The following is a 22,367-nucleotide window of genomic DNA, read 5'->3' as shown; positions in this document are numbered from 1 at the left end:
TTTCTTATACTTTCACAATATTTATTGAACATTTTGTATCTTATTCTTTTCAGGTTTTTATACTAGGGAGAAAATATGGTGTTTATACATGTGAGATTGGTGTATTTCACTTATGAGTATGGTCTCAAGTCACATCCATCTACCTATGAAAGCCTTAATGTGATCCTTCTTTATAGCTGAGTGATACAAAATTGTATAAAAATACCACATCTTTTTTTAAATCCATTCCTCAGTTGATGGGCATTTAGGTTGCTTCCAAGATTTGGCTATTACAAATCGTGCTGCTATAAACATGGGTGCATCATGCCTTGCCTTTGTTGCACAGAATTACCTTTGCTAATCTAGGTCTCTGCTGGTTGCAGATGAATTTTAGGTGTGATTTCTCTAGATCTGTGAGGTATGCTAATGGTATTTTGATTGGAGTTGCATTAAATCTGTATAATAATTTTGGAAGAATGGCCATTTTCATAATGTTTGTTCTTGCTATCATGAACAAGAAATATCTATTTTCTGAGATCCTTTTCAATTTTTTTCCTTGTGTAATATTCACTGAATAGCTTTTTACTTCCTTTGTTAGATTGATCCCTAAGTAGGTTTTTTTTTTTTTTTTTTGGATGCTATTGGGAAGGATGTGGTTTCCCATATTTCTTTCTCAATGAGTTTATAGTTTGTGTATAAGAATACTACTGATTTTTGAGTGTTTACTTTGTATCCAGCTACATTACTAAATTTTGTTATTATACATAAAAGTCTTTCAGTGGAGTTTTGGGAGTCCTCTATGTAGAGTATCATGTCATCTGAAAATAATAATTATACTTCTTTTCCTATCCTTATTCTTTTTATTTCTCTCTTGTCTAATTTCTCTGGTGAATATTTCCAGCACTATATTGAATAGGAATGGTGATAATGGACATCTTTGTCTTGTTCCTGATTTTAGAGTAAAGGCTTTCTATTTTGACCACATAATATTATGCTGGCTGTTATTTTGTCAGAGGTTGCTGTTATCACATTGAGGTAAAAAATGATCTATTTCAGTATTCTGTAGGGTTATCATGAATGAGTGTTGGATATTATCAAAGCTTTTTCCCGATTTATTGAAATGATCATGTGATTCTTATCTTTGTTTTATTGGTATGGTGGATTACATTTATTGATTTGTGTGTACTGAACCATCCCTGCAGTCCTGGAATGAACCTCACTTCGTCATGGTGTATGATCTTGTTGATGATTTGCTGCATTCTGTTTCAGTTTCTTTCTTGTTCTGAAATTTCTTCCGACCTATTATTTTTTTCTAAATGCTTTTATGAAAGAACTCTAAAATAATAATGTTAAACAAAGCTTTATAAAAGTGCACAAACATTTTAGTATTATTAATATTAAAATAAATACCATTTTCAATGCTTTTTATTTCTTTATTGTTAATCTATATGCATTTGATTCATAAATCTTTCCTTCTCTGAGCTAATTCTGATTAAGGTTCCTGTCTAAAAAAGAAAGAAAATTACAAATGAAGTATTTATTCAGTTAATTTTCAAGAATTCATAAGAATTTATATTCCTGTTTTATCTAACTGTGTAACTGTGAAGTTAAATAATGAGATAAAAAAGACTAAAGATTTGTAGTAGAAAATGGAAAACTGCATTACATAAGCTTAAATTTAGGTGAAATGCTGATTGCTGGAAGAAAAAAACACAGTAAAATTAAATTAATTTTCAAAATAATTGAAACAAGATTAATGTAAGCACAAAATATACAGAGTGCTTATTTTCTGAGTTTAAATGTCAGTTAGCCTACATTCATAAAGAAGACCTGAACTCTGCAAGTCTTACTTAGGATGTGGTATTTTGATCATAAATATCTTACTTCAACTTTTGAAAGTTGAGATTTATGTGATATGGTACTGTCATAAAAATCTAAATTATAATGCAAAAATGCTAGAAACATGCAAAAATAATACAGGTTGCATTAATTTTTAAATATTTAGATTAATCTAACTAGAAAATAATCTTAATTTTTTCTTTTGTATTTCAAAACTACTTCCTACAATATCCTTTCAATTCATTCATATATTACCCCAAACTATATAGACATAATACTTCTTGATTCTCATCATTTAACTCTCAGCTGGATTTGCACTTCTGTAGAATTCTGTTTTGAAGTAAACCAGACACTCGACTTAAATATCACATGATCTCTCTTCTGTTAAAAAATGCAAAGAAAGTGCACACAAAAAAAGATAGTAGGAAAATGATGATTCTGGATCATTCTTATTTATTTAGGGGTTAGAGAGCAAAATGCAGAAAACTGAACAGGTGTTGGGAGTGATTCAAGGACTCTTCTAAGTAATAAATTATGTTAAATTAGGAGAAGCATCTTAGGAGAAGATCTCCCTGTTGCATTTCACTACAGGGTGAAATGCCTGCAGCTACAGTCTTTATTTGGTAAACGGATTTGAAACCAGGTGTCCTCAGCCATTATCTTATCTTACCCCTGCACATATAGCAATCCTGCATGTGTTGTTCAATTTCCAGTTTCAGTGGCTCCCAACATAACCCAAGCGTGGTGGTGTACCCTAGAATTCCAGCTCTTATGAGGGTGAGGCAGGATGATTGTTGAAAAATATAGACAAATCTAGGTTACAAAGTGAGCTCAAGGCCAGGCTGAACTGCATAGCAAGACCTTGTATCAAGACAAAAAAAAAAAAAAAAAAAAAAAAAAAAAGAAGACATATTATGTATATAGATCAACTCTTCACAAAGAGTGTAATCATGTACTGGAAGGATATACTAATAAAAAAATGAAAGCTGAAAAGAAAACATATAATTTATAAGGAAAAGTAACAAAATTTAACTAACATGAAAATACAAATTTCAGGACTTATTTCTATAATTCAAAAATTCCTGAAATAAATGAAGGTGTCCACTGTGTATAAATGAAAGCCCTGATACTTTCCAGTTTATTTTTCATTTTTTTTTATGAGGAGAATTTTGGCTGTAATGAGTTTTTCTGTTGGAGAAAGCAGTATTTCTGAAAGACACACTTTTTAACTGTTGCATCTCTCCAACTCAATAAAGTTGATCTTTCTTATACAATGTTAAATTATAAATCATTTACCTTTTTTAACACTTCCTGTATTTCTTAATGAAGATAAAATTACAACCTAATCTTAGAACCCTAGATTATTACTGTTAAGTCTGTTACCATACCTTATCTTCTATTCTGAAACATTGAAAGACACGTTCATAGCCCTCCGTGGTACCAAGTTTCCATGTCTTTCAGCAGCCTCTAGCTTTCTAGTTTGCTCTTTTCTTACTTTTATGTTGATTCTGTTCCTCTGTTTTCTAGATTCCATCTCTTTCTTCTATACCTCTCTATCCCTTCATCTCTTAATTAGTATTCTTATCTAGCATTTACATCAACTCTAATGACAGTTTCACAGGATTTCTCTAAAGATTTTATTTAAAGTTAAAAAATTTAAAGTAAAGAAATGCAACACCAATTGCCATTTGATCAAGTTTTTTCCTTATAACACTTCCAAAAATATTTTAGTTTTTAGAGAACGTTTTCAATTTGTACTTGACCCATGGTTGAATAGCATCAATTTAAAAACAAATATTTTAGCATCTACATCTAATAGAATAAATTATTGTTGTAAGTTTATCAATATCAGTGCTGGATAGTCTTGGTATAATTACATTGTAGATTAATTAAGTCGGTAATTTTATTGACCATCAATACCTATCTCATTATTGACTAATTCATGGTTGTTTGGGTTTTAATTCTCCTAAATCCTACTGACAATGATGAATCTGATGATCACCCATGTCTTACAATTCCATTGTCCTGTGCTGGAATAATCTATTGAAAGAGAATATGTTAGAGGTTATGTATGCTAATAGCACCCCACAAACTGTGTGCTCTCCATCAAAATAATATCATTAAACAGAAAATACAACTTTATAATTCAATGTCTACTGTAAATTTTCTCCACTGAAAGTATTGAAAGCATTCTTTAATGTCTATTTGCCACATCAGCCCATGTTCTCTGTCAAATGAGAATTAAATTGTTTTCTTTGTAATGCTACTGATTATCATTCTCTGTGATTTCAACATTCTTATGTTCTCAAGTATGGACACACACACACACACATATATATATATATATATATATATATATATATATATATATATATTATATGCATTTGAATAGGAAACAATTCACACTCCAATTACTGATTTTTCTATGGCTTCATTCAAGGTCACTATCAGTTGCAAAACAAGCTCTGAAGTGAATAGTAAACTTCAGCTCATATAAAGCAAACAATTATACTAGCTATTGTTGTTTATGAAAATTAAAATTTTACAAACTTTTATAACATGTAAAATCTATTCAAGAAGTAGCCTCCGACATGTTGACTTGAACACTGGGCAATACTGTTAAGTAGATCTTTCTGTGATATCTTTGTGCAAGTTTTGGAAAGAATCTTGTGAAATAATTATGAAAATCATTTTGAAAGTTGTATGTATCACATAAAAATTAGAAAACCAAATTTTTATTTTATGGATTAGTCATACACTATCTTTGTTTTGTTTATCTTTACCTAAGATCTATTTCTATTCCCTTCAATGCACTAAATGGGTACATAGATGATTCTCAATACTAATTGAGTGATGTTATATTGATACATTGTGTCAACTTGAGAAGTCTAGAAGCTTAACTAAGTGCCTCAGCAGCTCTACATCCTGAGATGTAGAGGACAAGCCATTACCACTCTACAATGTTGTTCATTGTGTCAATTTGAGGTCATAAATTTTAGTGACTCAGCAGGGGACCAGGGTCTTTAAATAATAACATCCTCAGCCTGTGCAAGAGGAGAGAATCAGCAGACGGTGTGAATGCTGCACCTGCCAAAGGGGCATAGCCGGATTATAGGATAAAGGAAGAAAAGAGGCTTGCTCTGTCTTACTTTTGGTCTTGTTGCTTTGCTGTTTCCTGCTACCTTTAGGTGTTACCGTTGTGCTTTGGAGCCAGCTGTTTATGGATTGAGACCTCCACAAATTGTGAGCTAAATAAACCTTTCCTTCCTTAATTTTGGGTATAGTTATATTGCCCTTGTAAGCACAGAAAAGTGACTAAGACAGGTGTTTTATGGAAATAACCAATGATTTCAATTATTTTTGTATGATTAGTCATTTTTGTGTGTGTGTCAGAAATCTTACACTGTGTGTTAAAGCTCCTATGGAAGTATACATTTATAGTAATAGATTAAAAATGATGAACAAATTCTCTGGTAAACTTGTAACATGTATGTGTTATCCTGCGCTTCCTCAGTCAAAAATCTGCAAAATCAGAAGGAACTTGATTCTCTCTGATGGTAAAATTGTAGTAATCTACTCCACCCATTCCATCAATAATAATTAGTGCAAAGAAGTTCATGTATTGGCAAGTTTGGTAAAAATAAGTGAATTTAACAAGAAGTTCCTTTAAAACGGCATTCTTATTTAACGGAAATTGAATTGGCACATAATTTTTTCTTCATTTCTTTAAATTTATACTATAATTGAAACACACTGTGTCATATAAAGCTAGGTAATATTCATAAACTCCATATGTTCAACTTAATAAATATAAATGACACTGGCAATGTAGTTTATTACTCTTCTTAGTAAAACTTACTGTTTCATTCATACTCCTATGAATTTATTCAGTGTACCGTAATATGTTTATGTTCTTCATAATGGGCTATTTTACAAACATAATTTTTAAACTTACTTTCTCATTATTCTCCCAATTCACATGAAGGTAAAGTTAAATTAAACGACTTATCAATTGAACCAACTATTTTAAATTTAATTCTCTTATTTGAAATGCTTTTAGATTATGCCTAATGCATGAATACTGTTATATAAAAATTGATTTTCAATTTTTCATTCATTTCCAAAACTCTCAGTTGATGAGAAAAACAATTTTATGATTAAGAATCATATGTGTGAATTCACTCTCATTTTACAGTAATTTATATTTTGATATAATAATTGCAAGCTTCATTTCTAATTATTGAAATATTTGCGCACAAATTTTTTATACAATAATGTAAAATTATTTAAATATGTAAATCATTGACAAGTAAGTATACTTTTATGTTGAACTCGCTGTGTTACACAGGTTGGCCTCAAACTCATAGCAGTCCTCCTGGCTCAGCTTCTCAAGTGCTGGGAGTACATGGGTGTACCACTACGCATCACACAAATATATACCTTTAAGGCACTAGCATTTGATAGTTGCTTAGGAGATTTTATTTGATCTATACAAAAATGAAGTGTAATTTTCTTCTCCCTAAATCTGAAAATCTTTGGGAAAAAGCACTATTACTATAATAGAGCCAATGAATATGTTCATTATCAAAGATCAGTGTCATTATGTATATGTATATGTATGTGTACACATGTGGTAAGAGCATATAAAATCTACACCTTTAACAGATTTAATTCTATAATGATAACTCTAGTCCTCGTACTGCATAGTACGTGTTAGATTTATTCATTTGAATTCCAATCTGTAAACTCTTTAATCAGAACAAAATATACATTTTTCATCTATTAAAATATCTTATTCATACATGAGCATCACTTAAGATTATGTGATCATCCTGCATCAGAGAACAAGACAGGAAAAACTGAAACAATTTATCTTGCAAAAAATGCAACATATCATCTACAACTTAGAAAATATTTAGAAGAGGAAAGGAAAAACAGGGTCTTTGAGGAAAATCTGTTTCCTACAAACAGTAGACTTTGCTGTGACTTCTGGTACAAGTTTACAACATCTCTTAAATTACTTATTCCACTGCTGTCTTACGTATTTATCTCTTTCTACCTTTTTTGTGTATCTGTAATACAGAAGCCAAAGCCACATTAGAAAAAGTCGTATGCCATGTCTGCATTGCTGTCCTTCCTCAATAGTTTCCCATCTCATTTAAAAAGTCTGGATATACTTGAAATTCTCTGAGAGACAGAATAAGGACTCTGATCTCGCTTGCCTCTGGGAGCTCACTCTGTTAGCATGTTCACTACCTCTTTTATATATGACAAAAGTGAACAAAACTTAAGGTTCCTGCTTCTATCTTCTCTTGCCTGGGCCGTGGCCCAGACACACCAATATCTATGCTTCCATTTCCTTTTAGATACTGCCAGATTCCCACTTTATTGGTGGAGTTGGATTGGACAGTTTAAATTCAATCCTCCCTTTTTAAAAACCTGTCTTTATTTCTTCCATGATTTAATTAGCATCATAGATATTTCTGTCATGTGATATACATGTGACTCACTTATTTAAGGGTTGAATTTTAACTCTTAAGAATATGAGGTCCCTGAGGGCACAGATTTTTGTTTATTATTTAAACTACCACACTCCTATCACCTTGAATACTGCCTGAAATAAAGTAAGTGCTCAATAAAAACTATGTTCAACTAAGTGAAAGGACAGAGGAGAGTTAGGATTTTTAAAGTAACAAAAAGTTATGAATTTAAGTTCAAGAATTTTGAAAATATATTTTTAACATTTTCAATAATTTTTCTTAAATGCATTACATATTGCAATCCTACTTTCTGAAAATATATATGCTGGATTTTCTTGAATATTTTGGAGTAATTTATGAATACAAATGATAGTATTGAAATATGCCATGAACCAGTAAGTTTTATAATTCTTTTTGCTCATATACAAAATAACCATAAACATGAAATTTTAGAGTTCCATTGCAGTTTGCAGCTGAAATGCTCCCCACATCTCATATGCTAAAAGCTTTCGGCTCAATATAGTGTTGCTTAGTGTGGGCCCTTTAGGAAGATGAATGGCACATGAGACTCTTGATTCGTAACATGGTGGCATCACTGAGAGGTGGTAGAAATTTTACTAGGTTAGGCTGTATTAGCACCTTCCCTGGAGCAGGGTACATCTCGTTCTGGCCCCTCTTCCTCTGTCTCTCTGTATTTTATCTTTTCTCTCTCTCTCTCTCTCTCTCTCTCTCTCTCTCTCTCTCTCTCTCTCTCTCTCTGTCTCTCTCTCTCTCTGTCTCTCTCTCTCTGTCTCTCTCTCTCTCTCTCTCTCTCTCTCTCTCTCTCTCTCTCTCTCTCTCTCTCCCTCTTTTTCTTTCTTTCCTGGCTGTCACAAGGTGAGAGGTTTTCTACTGCCACTTATGTTTCGTGATAAACCAGGCCTGAAAACCAGTGGGCCAAAAAGACCTTGGCTTTAAATCTCTGAAATGTTGAGGAATAATAAATCTTTCCTTATTTTAATTATCTCAATTATTTCATTATAGCAGTGCAAATCTGGGTAACATAAACACTTTGTCTATCTGTTTATTCTTTGTTACACTATACATTTCCTTTTCACTGTTGTTCATTATTATAAATTCAAATATACAATTTTATTGAATTTTTCGCCATACCAAGTCTTTAGGAACTCCAGAATCATTCTGGTTTATAAAATAATCATCATTTTCCCAGAGATGACTGATCCCCCTAATAAAATGGTTTTAGTAGAAAAAACACATTGATCATCACTGTGCAGTGGTCCTGTAAGAACAGAGTCACTCTCTTCTACTCTTCATCCATGTGAGGACTCAGACTAAAGGTTCTCAGCAGGCTCAATTCCTAACCTTGATGATGGATTTTTCCTGGGCTCTAGAACTATGTCATAGTAAACTTCTATGCTATTAAATTATGCAGTCTGTAGTTTTAGTCTTCTGTTTTAGAAACTCAGAAAAAGTATCAACACACATACATAACACACTAAAAAGAAAATTCAACTTTTTTAATACCAAAATCTGTCTTCTATTTGAGCAGAGCAAATTCACACAACCCAGAAAAGATATTGAAAAGTCATTCTTATAATGAGTTTACTTTTAAAATTCAAACTAACGAATAGTAAAAAGATACGAATTAAATAGTAGAAAATGTAACTCTGAGATAGTATCTCTGTCAGTTGAGAGAAACAAATTTGTTATAAGTGTAGTTTTAATACTAAGTCTATTTTCTAATACTTACACAATAAACCTTTTAATGACTGACTGAAATGGTTGTCATACTTAGTGGAGTCTCACAAAATTATAATTCCATTATTAGGTTTCTAGATGATCGTTAAAGAGAAAAATAAAGATAATTTTCATAATTTTTGCAAGTAACTTTTGTAAACTATTCTGTTTAATCTGAATAATTGTCTCATCTAAGATTTAAAAGACTCAGCACATTCTATAATTTTATTATTTTTTCTACTACTCTCATTTTCCCCTATAAATTTGTCAAAAATACGATCATTGCAATTTAAGTGGATTATGATTTCAGGAAATACGTATAGGGTTCAGATTTATCTGTTTATACTTCTCTTGGAGTTTTTTTTTGTTTGTTTTTTTTTTGTTTGTTTGTTTGTTTTTTTTTTTTGTCATCTTGCCTCTTCTCTGTAAAACTGAAAATTTCCATCTTGCAGGGTGGTGGGAAGCTAGATTAGCAGAGACAGAGTGAAGCCACCATTGTCTGTTTCAGGAGCGAGACTGCAAGGCAAGAGATCACCTGGTTAGCTTCCCACCAGGCTCTCACTGTTAAGCTTTTTGGATGGAAAGGAAAGGTGTACTGACTGGTAGTAAGGTTCAGCAAAATATTAAGAATTTTAAGTTGTGGTTTCTAAATTGGATACTAGAAACTAAATTATTTATTCAACAAAGATCAAAAGGAATTCGATTTCTCAGAATATTATTGATGCCATTTAATGTATAATTTATTGGAATTAAAAATCACAACACAATTTCTACACTATAACATGTAGAAAAGTGTTGTTCTTGGGTTTTATAGTAACGTATTACTGACACATTAAATTTTGGAAAAAAAAAAAAGAGAGAACTTGAAAACTATTTGCTTTTTCATTTGATATCCCTAATTGAAATTGTGTTAAGACAAACCATATCTTAATTTTATAAGCCACATATTGTACATATTTTGACCTAGAGAATCTACATTATTACAAGATGAATAGAAATAGAAAAATTTCACAGATGTGCATTGAGATAGAAAGACGCATAGGAATCTGACATTACAAAAATTCGTAGCTTTCTGAAGCCTGTGTCTCAAAAGATATCTGAAGAAGGAAAACAACAGACACAAACTTCATTCAATGTTATCTTAAAAATAAAAGGCATTTCCAGGTATTCAAGACAGTAAAAAAGATGGTAATAATTGTAACATTGAAAATAATATTTTAAACTTTTTATATTTGCAAAAATATTATATGTGCTAACTTTTAAATCTAAGTTTTATTTGCCATTTTAGTTTTCATCATAATGATTAGAACTTCAGGGAACATACTGCCTTACAGTGTTTTTAGCAAACCTAAGTAAAGACTGTGAAATAATAAGATTATTTTCTTTATGCTGGGAAATTTTAACCTTTTTGGAACTAAAAATTTTAGTAAAGCAGTATTCTTCTGTTGTGATTCTAATGCGGTATAAAATTAGAAAATGATACATTCAAAAATAATTTTTATATATTAGAAAATCTTATAAATAAAAATATTGAAAAATAAGTGTGAATATCAAATTTATGCATAACAGGTAAATGTGAATGTTGGTACCTATTGGTAGGGATATAATAGCTTTTGATCCAGAAATATATGTACAAAAGAGGTAATGCTTTTGTTAATTGTGCTTGCTCAAGCAGTATGATAAACCAGTCAGCACTAGGTAAAAAGTCAAAGTAACTACGATTGAAGTTTTGTACACAATTGTGGGATATGAATAGGTACAACTAAAACATCGTCATCATTTTAAATGCTATGTTAACTTCATATATTCATGTAATTAACTCACTCACTAATTTATATGAGAAATTTTCAATATAGTATCAGATCCATATCAAAAGGTCAAGTGAACCAAAGAGCTGTAATAAATTAAAATGGCCTCTGGGGGTCAATTAACACTTACAAATGTTTATTAAGCACTCACTTAATTACTACTTAGCTGTAAAAGGTATCTATTTTATTACAAAGACTAATAGAAACAGAAAGAACTATTTATTTACTGTAAGAATTCAGGAACTATTGATACCCTGCAGGAGGTATTTTACATGCTATATGATATTATGATTCAAACATTTTTAGTATTAAAATTATTGCAAAATATCTTCATTTAATTTGTACATTGAAAATGAAGAACACTCATTTTAAGTGATATCCACTGATTTTGACTAATTTAAAAATTTTATATTTAGGTAACCATGTTTCATTATAATTAATCAAAAACAAAATTACAGGAACTTAATTGTCCATTCAAATGTTTTTGCTGAGTATTATTATTTAGAAGTAACTCTGTAGATACTGTAGAAATGCAGTTGAAGTAATTCAACAGAACCAGTTCTTTAAAAAATAAGTATGCATTTAATTGAATTTATATAGAACATGATTACTACAAAAAAGAAGTTTTAGCTAATAAGCAATCCAAAATCTCTTTTGCTTATTCTTTAATACTTGAGTTGTAGGCATTTTCAGTATAGTATATTTAATACTCATGTTAGACTTAATAACTATGAGAACAGTTTTACATAAGAGTATTATAGTAAATTCCCAAGCACTCTCCATGTTTTCTGTACAATGATCAACCTTGTTAGGCTTAGAATTGTGTCAGGTAACTAAGGCAATCATATGGATTTCCATTTGATATCAGTTCAGCCCATCAGGACTGAACTGACAGTTCAATTCCATTCAAGAATAGAGTTAGAATAATTGAATTAGTTAGGTCTTTTAAAGAAAGTGAATGTTATTCCTAGAATCTTAACAGTGATCTTTACTGTGTCAATATCCTTTCTTCTGTAGCTTGGTTATCTTAAATCTTGGTTTAATTGATTTGTAGCTCATTATAAATCCTGACTTGTTACAAAATTCTTCTTTGTGAGCTCTTCCAGCAGGCTGAAAGAAGCCTACTTACTTCATATTTGGTATAAAATGAGCACTTAGACTTGGCATATGGTAAATGCTCAAGTAACAGTATTCACTTTGAATAGCTGATACATATTCGTGCAACACTTCACAAGTTGTATTTATCTAATATGTGAAATTAAGTCATGAAATTCGAGTATTCTTCTTTCCCTTTTTTCTTCTTCCTTTCTTTCTCTTCTTCCTCCCTTCATTTTCCTTCTTCTCCTCCCTGATAGTAGCATAAAATGAAAAAGTATAATCATGCTTTTAGTCGTTTCAATGTAGCATAATTTCATACATAGTGTATTTTCTAAATACTAAATATTTTGATTTGAAAATTTAGATGATTTATATTAAAATGTCTTCCTTAAGAGGAATGACACTTCACACCTATGATAAGAAAAGTAGCTACATTTAACTAATAGGCTTAAAACATAAGAAAAACTACTATAAAGTTAAATAATAGCCTTACTAATCATCTGTTTAATATGATGTAACATTAAGATTTTATTTCCTTCATACCAAAATTCAATGTTATGTGTTCTTTAAGTTCAATAAAATAATGACCTTTATACAGATCATTTTAAGTTGTAAAAAGTTGTACTAACAATTCAGAAAAAAAAGGGAAATACATAATTGAATTTCAGTGTAACAACAGAAATAGATTCTATATTACAGAATTTGAATGGTGTTAGACAGTAATTAATGAAGAAAATGTTGTTGTAATGACTTTTGTGCTACATGTTACTTTATATAGTTTTAAAAGATTTAAAAAATCAATTTAGGAACTGCATGAAGCACTAACTTGTATAGAGATAATTTAAAATATTAACTTCAAATTCTCATATTATCTTTGATGGAAGTTTTCTCTATCCTGTTTGTGACATGTATTTTCATACATTGTTTTCTCCCCTAAGGGAAATACTCGATTCTATTCTTGGATAAAAATGATCTGTCACTATTGTTTGCTTTAAAGGGCTTTTTTTTTTTTTTTTGCACTGAACTGAGAGAAAAATCAAGGCACGAGGGATTGCTGTCCAGCTGTTGTGCAGCTAATCAATATTTTAAATGCACAAAAGAGATTTCCCTTCCCTTGAAAGTCTTTTGTGCACTTAATTTGTTGATTTATTAAAACGTCCAACTTTGTCTAAGAAGGATTCACACTTGCATTTAGCTTCTGTTTCTGTTTACTCCTGTAACAGTGCAGTTACAGAACAGTAATGCAAGTGCACTTTAATGTGTGATTCTCAGGCCCTGTGGGGAGTTGGCGAAACTGTGAATTTCAAGAGTGGTCAACCACCATATTCTTCCTTTACTTATGCAACACACTGCTTATCTGATCCCTTAGCTTTCAGCAAAGCTTACTGTGCTATATTGCAAAGGCCCATTAAAGATCAATATTAGAAGTTTACAAGAATTCTTATCTACACAGTGATCACAATCTGCATCATTCTAAATATAGTTCTAAAGGAAAAAACTTCCCTTCTCCAAACACCTACTGCAGGAGAGTAGCCTTTGGTTATGTTCCTTTATTGTTTAAACCACACCAAGCATTTCATACCATAATTTATGTAGTAGAAGGTTGTGCCTTGATATTCTCTTTCATCATTTTGTTCACCCCCGGTTTCTATAGAGAACAGCTTTCAATATAAAGCTAACTATCAAATGCACTGATTTTGTCAAACCTGTCCGCTGCATTCAACCCATCTTCAAATTTCTATCCTGCGCCTCTGGCCCCTGGGGTGAAGCGCTGCCTGAGTGCATTAATAGCAGAATCACAATGTAAGTGTCAGGATGGTGGCATCATCCTACTTTGACGCCAGCCTCCCTGTTTCTTCTGTGTGTCACTGTAGAGAAAGTAAGGCTAAAGGTTAAAAGATGCGGCTTATTAAATAATTCAAGCCATTAACCTGCAACCTGCAAAACCCATCGCAGCCTATTAAGTTTACACTGCCAAGATTCATGCTTGGTTTTGACGGATGCTAAAGCATTGTGCCTGTACGCTTTACTTTTATTACTACACAGTGATGTAGTGAGGAAGGAGGGTGAACAAAAGGTGACAGGATCTCCGCAAGGGGACAATAAGAGCAGCAGCCTCACTTGCATAAGGAAGACTGAAGCCTCGGCTCCCTGCTTCCATCTCTCCGTAGAGGCCCCGGTGCACATCTGCGTCACTCACGCGGGAGGAGGAGGCGCCGAGGAGAGAAAATTGTACAGTGAGGACCTTGACAGCCGCACGGCGGGCTCTCCCCGCTGCCTCCGCGTGTTTCCTGGAATATTTATTTGTCTTTTACAAACTGACTCTACAAAGCTACCCTTCTGGCATTGCAGAAAGCGCCTGAGTTCCTCGCAGGTCCCTGCAAGGTGTAGGCATCCTCCGGAGAGGCCAGGGCAGGGCGCAGGTGCCATCGGCAGGCTGCGGGGTGCTCTTCTTGGCGACTTGGGGACTTGGGGCTTTTTCCTCGCGCTTGCCAGGCGCTGAACTCTGAGCTGCAAGGACAGGAGTACGGAAAGGCTGCCAGGAGGGTATCCCAGGGAGGAGTATCCGGCCGCAGGCTCCGTCCCTCGCGCATCTCCAGCCCGGGGTCTTCCCGCGCGGGCGGAGATCGGGATCTTCAGCGCTCGGCGTCTCACTCCTGCGTCTGCTCCGGGCCGGTGGCTTCCCTTTGCCGTCCGCCCGGAGGACCCGATCCCCGAGCCCGCGGCTCGCTCTGCGGTCCGCGCTCGCGCTCCGCCGCCTGGCACCGCGCAGCCCGCTCTCCGGCTCCGGCTGCCCGCGCGGGGTGCACCCCGCCGCCCCGTCACCGCTCCCAGCTCGCCTGGCCTCCCGGGCCGCCGCCGGCCAGTCCACTTCGCCTTGTTTGCGTGAAGCATGTCCGGCTCGGGGAGGAAAGACTTCGACGTGAAGCACATCCTGCGGCTCCGCTGGAAACTCTTCAGCCACCCTGCGCCCTCCCCGGGCAGCCCGGCGGGGGGCGGCTGCCTGCAGCCCGACGGCGGCAGCAGCTTTGAGCACTGGGGACCCAGCCAAAGCCGCCTGCTCAAAAGCCAGGAGAAGGGCAGTGTAAGCGCTTTCTGGAAGAAGCCTTCCTCCTCTTCCTCCTCTCCGTCGTCCTCCCCGTCCTCCTCCGCCTCTTCCTTCAACCCCCTGAATGGCACCCTGCTGCCTGTTGCCACAAGGCTGCAGCCGGGCGCCCCGGGGCAGGGCGCCCCGCAGCCGGCCAGGACTCTCTTCTACGTGGAGTCCCTGGAGGAGGAGGTGGTGCCCGGCGTGGACTTTCCTGGACCGCACCAAAAGGGGCTGCCCCTGCAAGAGCTCAAAGTGGAGCTGGCCAGCGCCAGCCAGGCAACAGGTGAAGGGTGTGGACACAGGTACAGTAAGTCCCACGCGGACCCCAGCTTCTCCCAATTTCCACTCGCTTCCCCCCGCCTCCGCCTATAGTCACAAAGTTAAGGCGCTTCGTAGTGAAAATTTGAGTTGGAAATCAAGGCAGGTTTTATTACCCGAGTTGGAATCGCATTAAAAGTTTGTTCATTAATTTCCATTGGCTCACACTCATTACTTTTCTTTTTGCAGATCTCAGAGTTGTAGCCACCAATGGAATATCCATGGGTTCTAGTAAATCTTTAAGTCAAACGGTTCTCATGGTTTTTCATATTATAAGGTCTTTCTGTCTTCCGTCATTGAAATCTATCAGCGTCCCCATTATCTATTTGCGGTGAAATTGATGTTAGACTCCATCAGAATGCGCCTCATACTTGCCTGGTGACTGACTTAGCATTGTTATCCCAAATTCCTGTGTCTGGGATCAATATTCGAAGAATAATAATAAGGTGGGCAAAAGGCGGGCAGTGGGCATCGCTATCTTATCTCTGTCCCTCCCCTGAACAGAGTCACTGCTCTGGGTCCCAGCTTCCTTTCTGGTCCTGCTACCGTTTTAGAGCCTTTTTCACTGGAGGACTAAGCTGATCCTTTTGCTTCAGGGTCTAAGATCTGCCAGCTCAGTCTCACTAGCTGTATATGCATAATAGGAAGGTCAATATGTATTTCCAGCTTATTGCTCACATTACACTGAGCACAGTTCTGCTACCTTGAAAATATAGAAAGCCTTCCCAACACTGAACACTGAACATTCTGAATTTTGTATTTTAGGGAATTGAGTTATTATTATTCTACATGATATCATAACTAGTTGGCTGTATAATGAGGGTATGAAAGGATTTTCATTTAGATTCATATGATATCAGAATACATTATTGAAGAAGAAACACAAGAAAATGATAATGAATATGCTCATAAATTTTAATTAATTCTCAAGAAAAATTAGAATCAAGTATGTTTAAATTTTTACTTACTTGAGTCAGCTTCTTAAAATCTAAGTTGTATAAACTATATTTTAAAAAGTACATATATTTGTTATTTACACTAAAAATGTAATATTAGATGCAGAAATTATACCTAATTTTTAAAAATCATATGCATGATATACGTTTCATTTGAATTTTAGCTCTTCAAAATATTCTGATGTATATTAAGACATCTAAAAATGTAGAGTTGTTATTTTAATGTAAATATTCAATTTGGAAATTTCAAGTAGGCTAAAAGTTGTCCTTATGTAGAAGACTTAAATATAAGTTTATCTATTAGTCAATCAAATTACTTTACAAAAATTTTATAAGTAAATACTACAAATACCATAAAGTAATTAGATCAATGTATTCAGTACTTGCTATAATTCTTCATTTTTAAAAATAAAATGTGTTGTTTTTTAAAAACATTCTTTAGTTGTATAAACATAAAATTTGAGGGGGATTATTCATAAATATTAGCAATTCACTTTTATATTTTATGGAAAAATTAGATACTAGTTTACTGAAACTGATAATTTGAGAGACAACTCAAAAGTAGAGATTATATATTTTGTATGCATATAATTGATTTCTGAATTGTATCATCAGCTGGATATATCTCACCTGGAAATATTAATGTGTTATAATTTCTTAAAAAAGTTTATGATGTAATATTTTCAAACAAGAAGAATATTTGGAGTCAACAATTTATGAAAATATTTATCTAAATTGTAGAATTTGAAGATACTAATGAAGTGCTGATTTAATAAAGTAAAATATATTTATAATCGTGAAATAAATTACCTACTAACTGTGGAGGCACTGGTCAGAGGTATGTACAACATGGACATGAAGAGAACTTTAGGAGCCACATTCCCAAACTGTCGTGGAATGCACAGTTAGAAATTAAAAGACAGCCTACAGAGTCACAAGCCCACGTGGACTAAGGAATGAAGTCTCTGGCCTTGGTACTCCCCAGGCACCAATTTAGCACTTAGCTTGGTCCCAAGGTCAGTCTTTAAATGGACCAGTCTGCCCTTCCTCATCCTTCCCCTCTCCTACACATGTTCCTGCCCAGATGCTATTCTTTTTTCCTTATCTTTGTTTCTTGGTTCCATCCTTAGAAAGCCATCCAAGCTTCAGTTCCTGAAAGGTCTTGCCTAGTGGCAGCCCTTCTGAGCTAACTTGGAACATGGATTGGAGACTGACTCTGAGTAATCTTTGAGTAATCTTTTATCTTCTGTGCTGGACCATGGTTGTGAACTGTGACAAATAGTTTTAGATATAAATGAGGCAGTCACATCATAGTTACCTTTGAATATTTTTCATTGTTTTGAATTTCACAGCAAGTTGTAAGATATAAGAATTCTGAAAATAATGCAAGTGTCAAACAAAATCATCTGTATTATTGGAAATAGAATGTTCCCTGAGACTTTGCAGGTGTAAACTACTGAAAACCAAGTCCAATTTGATTTTTTACATGTTGTTAATACTTACATGATTTCTATAAATCTGAATTTCTGAATGGGCAAATGAGTTGGCACTTTTAATATTTGATGGATATTTTTTCTGCTCTTAAAATTTCTTATGGAGCCAGGGATTTAGCCCAGTGGCATAAGCACCTGTCTGGCAAGCACCAGATTCTGAGTTCAATCCCAGGGTTAAAAAGAAATTACTTAACATTAGTTCTATGTTCACTATTAGGAACTAGTTCACTATGTTCATTAGTATATTAGCAATTATCTATTAACAACATATAATATGCTAATGTGTGATAATTGTTACCGATAAGAGATAGCATACACAAAATAAAATACTGAATGGAAATTTCATTTTACCTCAGAGCTTTATTCAAAATGACCAGTAATCTAGATTTAGTTTCTCTGTGATTATACATCTAAGATATCTGCACAATGTCTGTGATGATGAGCATCCAAACTGTTTAAATCATGCATACCAATTTTTATTGCTTAAGTCATTATTATACACCTAAATATGATGCCAAATTTTTTACACCTTTTTTTTTCTTTTTTATTGGTACCGGGGATCGAACTCACGACTGCCTGCTTGCAAGGCAGGTGCTTATGCCGCTGAGCTAAGTCCCCAACCCCTATGATGCCAAATTTAATACTTAGCATTTTCTTTTGTCAGCACTGACTTTTATGATAAATTAATCTTCAAATATAAAACAAAATTTGGCCCTTTCTCTCATAATCCCTGTACTTATTTAATAACTTTTCTTTTATTCATTTGGTTATCCACTAGTTAGGAACACTATTTTAAACATGTATGAGTAGCTTAATTAGTGAACCTTGTTAGAAGAACAGGTAGAGAAAATTTAGAAGAAAGTTGATCGTAATTTCAGAATCCTAGAAAGGTCCCAGTTTCATAGGCTGAGCAGAAAAGTAGTAGCAATGCAAAGATAAACTAATAAACCAGCAGTACACACTACGTACCTTATCCTACCGTGGTACACACCACACAGCCAGGAGCATGTACTTCCTAAACACATCTCAGCTCTCTACTACTTGATCATCTTATCAATAAAAAAGATTTAAATAGTAAGTTACTTATCTATAATCAGTAAGTTTCTCTATTTTTCCTGGCCAAACTTAGCTTTAAAAGTATATAAGTTCCTGCTTAGTCAGATCACAATGTATTTGTGTTGTAGATATTTTTATCCAAAATTTCATATGTAACAAAATGAGCAATATTTATTTGTTTTAGTTTATAATGCTGTAGTAAAAGAGATACCATTTTTGCCTGATTGCTTTTTTAGAAGTTAAATTCTTAGAATGCATTCATTGGATTCCAAGTTTTAGTTACCATTCATAGACCATGATTTCAGATTTGTTTCTCTAAACCAAGTTCTTTCCCTCACTTCTAATCTCATGCATCCACTCTTCTCTCTGACCTCTCGGGTAGCTTCCAAGACTATTTAAGTACAACATGGAGGACATGTAACCTCCCTTCTATTTTGCTCAATTTCTGTTTTCTCCACCTCACAGAATAACACTCCCTGCATTGAGGCTAATATTTGCAAACATCTTCTTCCACATAGTTTTAAATATCCTTTAAAAAAGTATTGGAAATTTCACATGGGAAGTAGCCTGTAAATTTGTTTTTGAATTCCATCTTTACTTATTACACTTATTTTAGTCTTACACTTTTTAAGCTCTACTATTATCTGTGTTACTGATCCTCTCATCTTTGTCTCATGTAATTAATTATCTATAGTTGGTGAACATGCTAAAAAAATAGCTGAACCATTTTTCCTTGTACTTGCTGTCCTTTTTCCCCAAAAATATAATTTCAAAGTTCTCCTATCGTTATCCTATGAAACCCTCGCTGCCCACAGTGTATCCCAGACTTCATGACTCTAAATGATTTATTCCTTCACCTATGTGTCTTCACTCACCCCGCTCAGCCTTCCAGAAACAATGCTCTGCTCTGTGATTTTTCCCTGGTCCAAGCCTCACAAACCTCAATAGTGGTTTCTTCTCCTCAATAGTGGTTTTCTTTCTCTCAACCAATCCTTTTCTGCGTTCGTTTCTATTCATTATTGACATATTATAAACAGAATCTTTTTGAGTTCTCTTTTGAAAGATATTTTCTGTGATTCACCTGACAAATTCTTATCTTCTGTTTCATGTCAGAATAACTGTTATTTTCGTCAGTTTGTATTAAAGCTTGTAAACATTTTAATATCCATGTTGAGTTTTTATTGTTACTAAAGTTTCCAAGTGTAGAATAGTGTGTTAATTTAGCTCAGTCTTTTATTCCTATCACAAAGCATAATGTTTCCCCATATATGCTGTTGAAAAAATGAAAATTTTTCAAAATATTTTGAGTAACATTGATTAGAAATTTACATACTGTCAAATAGACTATTGAATATTTATAGTGTGCAAATTAAAATTCTTAATAACCTATAGCAGTTGCAACGTATATATTTGGGATATTGGTTACTCAAAAAAGAAGTGTGAGATATAACTAGTACCTATATTAATTAACTTGACTATAATAAAATATCTGAATCAGTAGAGCTAGACATTTAACACTTGGTGTCTGATTACAAATGCTATATTTCTTACCACTTTGCCTATTTTTTTCTTTATTCTTTTCCTAATCTTCATTTCCCTCTTAAAAACAAAGACATAGCAAAAAGGTAAAATCTCTATCTAAGGTTGGTGGAGGAATGATTTCTTATTATCTTAATAGAAATTAAATGTCTGAGTGTTTAAATGGACTTCTTAAGTTTCCAGTGATGCAGAATACTTGATAAAGTCAAAGAGAAAATTTAGCTTAATTTAGAAAACAATTATTTTGTGACATTTGGTTTATTTAGTATATTTTACCTCATAATTAATCAATCTGAAGCAATATAACCTGGAAATGAAAATGTTCTCATTTTGGAGGGCAAAAGAGAGATTTATGGTAGGAAATATGTTTCTGAAGGTCAGAAATTTACATAGAGACACATCAATGAGGAGGCATGTATTGTTCCATTAAAATCCAGAGATTAGTGGGTCTCAATGTAGATACTCTAGAGAGTAGAGTCAACTTTATTCAATAAAAAAAAAAAAACTTAGAAAATAACTGACTCTTTCTTTGGGAAAGTGGTAGTTAAAGTATAATGGAATATTAAAGGGAAACAATACTCATCTTTGTCCTTACCTTGAATTCCAAAGCAACAGAAAGAGTATTTTTAGAGCAATTTTAATTACTGTATGTTTTCTTTGGTAGTTTACCCCACATTTGGATATTATATAGCCTGCTATTATATAAATCAGATCCACTAAAATGATAACTTACTTAGAAAATCTTAGCTTATTTTAGGATGAGTTTATCAATATTGCATGGTATTCTACCCAGAAGTTCACAACTTATGGGCACCTTGGCTTCTGCACACATCTGCTCAGGCAAACTAAAATCACAAACTAAAAAGAAAGAAAACCACAGTATTTGCAAGTACCCAAACGAAAGATCTGTGAGAAATATTTGAATATGAAATAAAATAATGAAAAATTAATTACAACTATTTATAACAAAAATTCTAATTAAAGGATCGTGTTCTGTTTACAGTATTTTAAAGGTACTATCATGATTATCCAGAAAAATGAAGAAATCTCGCTTTTCTAATCAAAATAATTTTTATTTTTGCTATTTAATACACATTTGCAGTACATAACTATTCTTTTCACTGTAGGGGATCGCTATATGGACAGAACACATTTCCGTTTCCTTCTTTTACTCTTTCCCTTCTATTTTTCCAGTATCTATTTATAAGACTTTGCAAAGATAATTATCATAGATATGGACTAAAACCAGTATAACAGGCCAAAGAACATATAAAACATCTATGATAATTTTACTAGACCGACGAACATATTTAGGTACGTTTATGAATCTGCCAAAATGCATGGATAGAAAAAGAAAAACTTGTATAGTATTTTAGTATTAAATGTATGAGACATCATGAGGTTAATAAAAGTTTCCTTTGACCTCCACAATTACAAGAGATGCTCAAAGTCATGGCAAAATTATCAGTACAGCACAATCCTGCTTGGGTACTGTCTTTATTTTTTTCTGATTAATGGGACAAAATCCACCCAAAATTAAAGGAGGAAATATTTATTTAGCTCACAGTTTGTGCAGGTTGCAGTATTCAGTTGGCTGGCTCCAAGGCAGGTGGCATAGCACCGGCGACAGTTCAAGGCAGAAGAAAGCACAAAAAGCAATGAGAGGAAAGGGGCCAGGGAGCAAGCCTCTTGTCTTCTCTTACACCGTATGCAGGCTACCTGCTCTCAGGGCGGGGGGGGGTCTTTTACACCCCTCCATCTCTAGGTGCCCTCCTCTTAAACAGGTCCAGTATGTTTACAAAGAGAGGATGCTGGCCCCTTGCTGAGTTACCTAGCTGAGCTTCTAAACTTCTCATGTTGATATATTATGTCAACCACGACAGGTAGCCTTGGTCATCGAGACTGTTGCACAAGAATTTATAATTTCTTTTCTAAGGACCAGTAGTGTGCTGGGATTTCTCTGATATATAACA

At 34.0% G+C, this 22,367-nt stretch overlaps 1 protein-coding gene across 2 annotated transcripts in view; it reads left to right on the top strand.

Moving 5' to 3' along the window:
* The first annotated feature begins 13,950 nt into the window (after positions 1-13,950).
* Klhl1 (kelch like family member 1) overlaps positions 13,951-22,367 on the top strand; it is a 382,405-nt gene continuing 373,988 nt past the window's right edge. The window contains exon 1 of one of the 2 annotated variants that reach the window (XM_063246827.1): positions 13,951-15,334. In XM_063246827.1, the coding sequence (XP_063102897.1) occupies positions 14,835-15,334 (500 nt within the window). In that variant the 5' untranslated portion in view covers positions 13,951-14,834. The remainder of the gene's footprint in view (positions 15,335-22,367) is intronic. The other variant, XM_063246826.1, reaches the window with a different exon arrangement.

Source organism: Cavia porcellus, unplaced genomic scaffold (assembly GCF_034190915.1).
Source record: "Cavia porcellus strain 051 isolate PalLab524CR breed Dunkin Hartley unplaced genomic scaffold, mCavPor4.1 scaffold_4, whole genome shotgun sequence".
Taxonomy (NCBI): Eukaryota; Metazoa; Chordata; class Mammalia; order Rodentia; family Caviidae; genus Cavia; species Cavia porcellus.
Note: the sequence above shows the minus strand (reverse complement) of the source record. Positions and strands in the feature narration are given on the sequence as shown.